The 6,000-nt window shown below is 45.0% G+C and overlaps 1 protein-coding gene across 1 annotated transcript in view; it reads left to right on the top strand.

Moving 5' to 3' along the window:
- The first annotated feature begins 406 nt into the window (after window positions 1-406).
- LOC130265487 (microtubule-associated serine/threonine-protein kinase 4-like) overlaps window positions 407-6,000 on the top strand; it is a 109,104-nt gene continuing 103,510 nt past the window's right edge. Inside the window, exon 1 of the mRNA XM_056514587.1 lies at window positions 407-721. Within this exon, the coding sequence (XP_056370562.1) occupies window positions 497-721 (225 nt within the window). The 5' untranslated portion in view covers window positions 407-496. The remainder of the gene's footprint in view (window positions 722-6,000) is intronic.

The following is a 6,000-nucleotide window of genomic DNA, read 5'->3' as shown; positions in this document are numbered from 1 at the left end:
GCCCTTATATAATGTAAAATAGCTGCTCTTGCTTAAACCCGCGACATCGCCCGGGAGCGGAGCGGAGCGGAGCGTGGCTGCCGTGCCCACGCCGAGTCGATGCCGGCAGATCTCGGGCAGACCCCGCCGCCGTCTCCGCCCCGGGCGGCGGGCGGCGGGACCGGCTGTCCGGGCTCCGCCAGCCGCGGGACGCCGCGCTCTTCCCGCCTGCTGCCTCCTCCCGCGGAGGGGCAGCTCCGCTCGCCGGCCTGACCCACCCCGCTCCCCGCTACCTGCCGCCCTCCCGCCGCGCTCCGCCGCTCCGGGCCCGCCCCCGCGCCGCTGGCTCCGCCCGGCCCGGCCCGGCCCGCCCGCAGGCGCCGCCCGCCGCCCGGAGCGCGGTGCCTGGCCCGGCCCGGCCCGGAGCGCCCTGCGGCTCCCGCGCTGCGCTCTGCGGGGCGGGCGAGCGCGGCTGCGGCGCGGGGCATGCGGGCAGCGCGCCTCTGAGCCCCCGGCCATGGCGGAGAAAGTTTCGGCGGCTTCGGAGCGGGCGCGGGGCGCCGGCCACGTCGGCTCCTCTTGCTCGGGCTCCTCCTCCGGCTCGGAAACTCTCTCCGAGGAGGGAGAGCCCGGCGGCGGCGGCGCGGCGGCGGCCCTCGGCGGGGCGATGGCTTCGGCGGAGCGGGCGATCCCCGGCGGGCGGGCAGAGGACGACGCCTCGCTGGAGGAGCGGGATGAAGAGGTGCGCGGGGCCGGGGCGGCGGCGGCTGCTCCGCTGGCCCGGGGCGCGGCCGGGCCGGGGTGCGAGGCGGGGAAGCCGCGGCGGGAGCGGCTTCGCGCCCACCTGGGGACGGCCGCAGCCGTCAGTCCCCGGCTAAACCCGAGACGTTCTTGCTCCTGGAGCTCCGCCGGCTCTAGCCCCCTGGCTGCCGATAATTGAGAGCTGGGGGTTTTTGTATGGAAAGGAGATTTTTTGTTTTAAGATAGCTTGTGTGTGTGTGTTGTTTGGTTTTTTTTTTTTAATTGTTTTATCTTCTTTTTTTTTTTTTTTTTTTTTTTTTTTTTTTCCTTCTTCCTTTCCCCGAGCGTGTCACCTTTGGAAAGCATTGCTCCAAAGCAAACTCTTTAATGCCAGAAGGAAGTGATGAGCAAGCCCCCACACTACGGTAGTCCCCTGGTGAGAGCTTATGACAGGCTGTGGCTCATGGAGGAGCTCCGTGGGTGATAGATCCATAACGGATACGCGTTTTGTTCCCTTTCCTCTCCTGGTCTAGCTTCAGTACCTTCTAATGGCACTCCTAAGACAGAACAACCACCCCACAGTGTTACAGTAAAACGACCTTTTTGGGTCTTGGGACGGATATTTAAAAATTATTTTATTTATTTATTGTTGCATGATTCACACTCCTTAAATGTATTTCAAGCCATGACCCCAACCAAGTGCATTGTTCTGTCTGACTGTTGCTTTACCTTGCTTCGGTGCATCATCTCTTGTGTGCCTTACTTACGGTCTTTTGTTGTGGTCAACTTTTTAATTTGCTCTTAGGTGACGTTTCTTTATTCTGTGCCTTTATGCGGCTGGATGTGCAAAGGTTTTTTTGAGAAACTTGCATTTCTAGAGGAATATTGGTTAAGTTCGTTGAAATTATTTTCAACTAGTTAAGCTGTGGTTGTCAGTAATGCTGTAGTGGCTGTTTATGTAGCTCCTGGTTTTCTTTTTTCCCCATGCATCCTGTTAGATTGATACAACTGTAGAACAGCTTGATGAATGAGAACTAAATATACGTTTCTGTGTCCCTCTCCTTTTTTCTTAAATACTCAAACTCAGAACAGGTTCCTCGCTTCTTTCAATTGCATGAGCCCCCGAAGAGTGGAATGTATTTGCAGTGAAATGATAGGAGTAGAATGAATGTGGATATATTCATCTTTCTTAAAAAAAAATATATAGATGTGAACTTGCTTTTCTTCACAGAACTGTGTAGGGGCTCTGTAGCTCCTGTTAGCATGGAGCATACTGCTAGGTGATCAAGATAGCCTGCTTCTCAGCAGGAGTGGTACGTGTGGGCTTGAGGCTATGCTTGCCACAATTATGTGGTGTCTAGGTGGTTTAGCGCTCAGTTTGTAAGTCTGCATAATAATGTAGAAATATACAAAGTCTGTCTGTTCAGTTAGCTGAACTCAGAGCTGCTGGCAGACCAGTGAATTTCTGGTAAAGGCTTGTTATTTCTGTGTGTGCTTTGGAGATAGATTACAGGCATCTTTTGAGTTGACAGTATAGGGAAGGTATGCCCAAAAATAACTCAACTTTGCAATCATGGAATTTTGAAATTCTGTAAGGGCAATCTGGGATCTCAGTAGTGCTAGAAGATAACAGCATAAACTCAGGTTAGTGTTGTGGAAGAGTTTGCTTAGAATATGCTGCCTTATTCTGTCCCCTTTATTCTCCTCTGCTAGATTCCTTTATTACTTGAAACCGGATTTTAATTTTTTGCCTGTTTTTGCCATTTGATTTTGTCCATCCTTCCGTTTTGGTATAGTCAGTGTTTGTAGCTGAATTTCTGCCTACCTTCAGAACCACCTGGCAAATCCACCTGTATAATAACTTTTTTTTTTTGTGCAAGGACACCACAGTGCATTAGAGTGCAGAGGTTAATTTCAGACTGAGAGAGCCTCTACTCACATGGAAGTCCCTAAGGACAGTGGAAAAAAGCAAGGCTGAGGTCCAAGATGTACATGCAGTTGATTTCAGGCTTTCTTTATGTGCCATCTGCTGAAAGTATCCTATTGAGAGAAGTACTTGAAGTTACTGTTTTCACATTGACATCCTATTTAATTACTGTCAAATAATGAAAATGTTGATGTTCTCTGTGATTTTCTGTTACTGAGTTCTTTTAGTGATATGGATCCCCACAGTTTGATCCTGTGCTTGCAGGTTTCATTTCTGCTCTTGTCCTGTCCTTGTTCCTGTTGCCAACGTAGCAGAATTGAATCTGTTGTCACAGCTGTTCAGTATCCTTCAGACAGCAGTGGAACAGATTGTCCTGCTACCTCTATTTCTACTTTAGCTGTCGGTAAATTCTTCTAAGTCATGACATATAAAATGTTGCCAAACTAAATAAATGGATAATTAGAAAACATGTAGATTTTCTTATACACATTACCATTTCATTTGGTGTTTTCAGTAGAAGTATTTCTTCTTCTGTGACCTTATATAAGATATCCTTGACGACTTGAACCTTGTCTCCTCGTGGATTTCTTTAGACTATGCAGCCCCAGTTCCTTCATCTTCCCCTGCAGAGTGTGTTTTGAGACATCTGATCATTCTCATTGCTGTCCTGCGTACTCATTCCAGCCTGTCACATCTGTCTTGAAGCATGATGTCAAAAAGCACGGTGTCATACTCAGATTTACACCTTGCCAGATCTGCTAGAACAGAGAGATTATTTCAGAGGTCTCTCAAGTAATGTTGTTTTTTATGTAGCCCAGACAGCTAATTTGCAGTTTGTGGTCCATTATGAGTTTTGTCTTTTCCTGAAGGATGGTATGAATCTTTCTGCTTTACCTAAAAGTGGTTCATCTCCCTACATCAGTGAAGAAAGCTTAATGCTGCTATTTAGATATGTCAACTTCTTTTGTGTTCAGAAATTAGACCGTAGAACTGAAAGCATGATAACTGCTCTTCTGAGTACTGTGTCTGAAAGAGTTAAGTCCTGGAGGAAAACAGGGAAGGAAGGGGTGGGAAGAGATGGTACATTACTTTTTTTTTTTTTCTTCCCTGTTATCATTACTTCATGCTACAGTTGCGTGAACTTCATCTTAAAAAAAAAAAAGCTACAAAATACCTGAAGAAAAGCAGTCTCTCATTTCATTTAAGCAAGAACAAATAATAGTTTACAGGATTACAGTCATCAGTTTCTGAAGTGTTTTTGATGTCCTACATTGAGATCTTACAATTAAGTAAGGGTTTAACACCAACATGTGAGAAGTGCTTTGCTTTTGGAGCATATGTGCATTGAGGTGCTGTGGATAGCAAGGACATAAACACAAATGAGTTCAAGCAGATTATTTGCCTGAGGTCAGTGGCTAACTGCTGACGGCAGGTAGGATGGGATTGCATGGTGAAGGGCACTCAAGGAGATGATGGGTCAGGGCATTTCTAATAACATGTGGTTGTTTAGTTTTTTATTTTTTCCATATTCGTTTCGGAACTCTCTTTGTTGAAAAGTATTTTCCAGAGTATCAAGAGCGGACTTGAGGCTGGGTAACAGTATGTTTTCTGTTGTAATCTGTCTGCTTCTGCTCTCTCTGAGTAGTCAGTACTGGAGTGGCATTGCGGAAGAGGGATAAATGCAAAAAAACCAAATATTTTCGCCGTTTTCCTTTCTGCTGTGTTTTTGTCTTCTGTGCACTGTTTTTCCTTTTTGCAAAAATATGACTGTGAACAGGAAACATGGTTTATGAAATTTATTGAGGCAGATGGTGCCAAGTGTCATTGGCTGCAGTAGTTTCTATAATTCAAAATGTTTTACAGTCTTTCAGTTCAGCATAGGATATTCTTTTTTTGGTGGTGACTTTCAAATCTTAGTCAGTGTTTTGTAGAGGAGGTGAAAGCTCACTTGATTTGACCTTGTTTCTTGAGAGGAAAATGAAGGCAAGCTATGGATTCCTTGCTTATACCAGTATTCTCAAGGATCTGAGGGTTAAATTGTGTGTCTTGGAGTTGTCGGTCTTTTCCATCACCTTTCTATAAAACCTTGTCACAGTAACTTGCCAAAACTTACCAATTGCTTACCAAAGCAGAGTAACAAACCAGGAAGTATCAGAATTCTTTCAGAATCATACTTTGCCGTGTAACACAGTTATCTGAAATGGATCCAGAAACTTCTGAATGTGCCAGTGTCTTCTGAATTACCATAGTGAGTTCTCTTCGTTATTCTAGATGCTTAAAAAATCTCCCTTAAAACCTAAAACCACCCACAAAAAATAGGGAGGAGAGGGAAGCGTGGTATTTTGTTCTCAAATAATTCCAGTTCTTGCTCTGTAAATTCAATATTTGGCAGTGAAGTGACTGTTCGAGTTTATAAGAATTGAGATGATGAGCAACATGACAAGATAAGATTTCTCATGAACAGTGTCTAATGAACTTTGAAGTTGATACTTGTATGTTTTCTCCCACTATCTGTTAGTGTATATTGTATATTTAAAAAGATATCTCTCACTGTGCAGAGTGAGTACAAAATCTTTTTCAGTTGTGGCTAACTCTTCTCCTGAATCTGCCTTCTTGCTCTTCATGTTGCAATCTGTTGCGTCTTCATGAGGACTGTATGGTGAGAATTAATTACTGGGAAGCTAAGATTTTGTCATTAGAGTATTCATAGCAAGCTGAGGAGTGTGGTAAGGAATGTATTGCTCTACAAACTCCTGCTTTGCACATCCATCCTTTAACACATGCCCTCTGGGAAGTTACAGTCCCTTCAGCATTACATATTTTGTGCCAGGTCTTCACCACAACAAAATTGTAGTGCAGTTTGGGAGAGAAGTGGAAATCAAAATACTTTGGGGTAAAATAAGCAATGTGTGAAGTGATGGCATTGTTTACCTGTGCATCTGTGTGCAATGGAGGTGGTGGTTGTTCTGGTAAAATGTCATTGTGACCTAGCTAGAAGTAGTGTTTTTGTTACTTCTTTCCCTTCCTGCTTATCCTGCTGCAGAAGTAACCATGGGACGTTCATAGGACATACCATAGATTTTTCCTCTAATTGTTTCAGGATTTCTTGTCTCTAACAGTGATAGATTCTCCCCTGTTGTAGGACACCTGAATGATAAAGCTGGCTAAAGATGAATAGGCTAATTGTTAGAGTGTGATCTTTAGTTCATACCAAAGAATAGTAATACCATCAAAAAATGTATTTTTCTCAGGGTTAAAATGATTGTGATGAGATTAAATAAAGCACTCCTCTAGAGCAGCAGCAAAACTGTTACTGTGTCATGTCAGCCAGACTAACAGCATTGCTTTTTGTT

Source organism: Oenanthe melanoleuca, chromosome Z, assembly GCF_029582105.1.
Source record: "Oenanthe melanoleuca isolate GR-GAL-2019-014 chromosome Z, OMel1.0, whole genome shotgun sequence".
In the NCBI taxonomy this organism is placed as follows: domain Eukaryota; kingdom Metazoa; phylum Chordata; class Aves; order Passeriformes; family Muscicapidae; genus Oenanthe; species Oenanthe melanoleuca.
The sequence above is the reverse complement of the archived record's forward strand: the minus strand, read 5'-3'. Positions and strand labels throughout refer to the sequence as shown.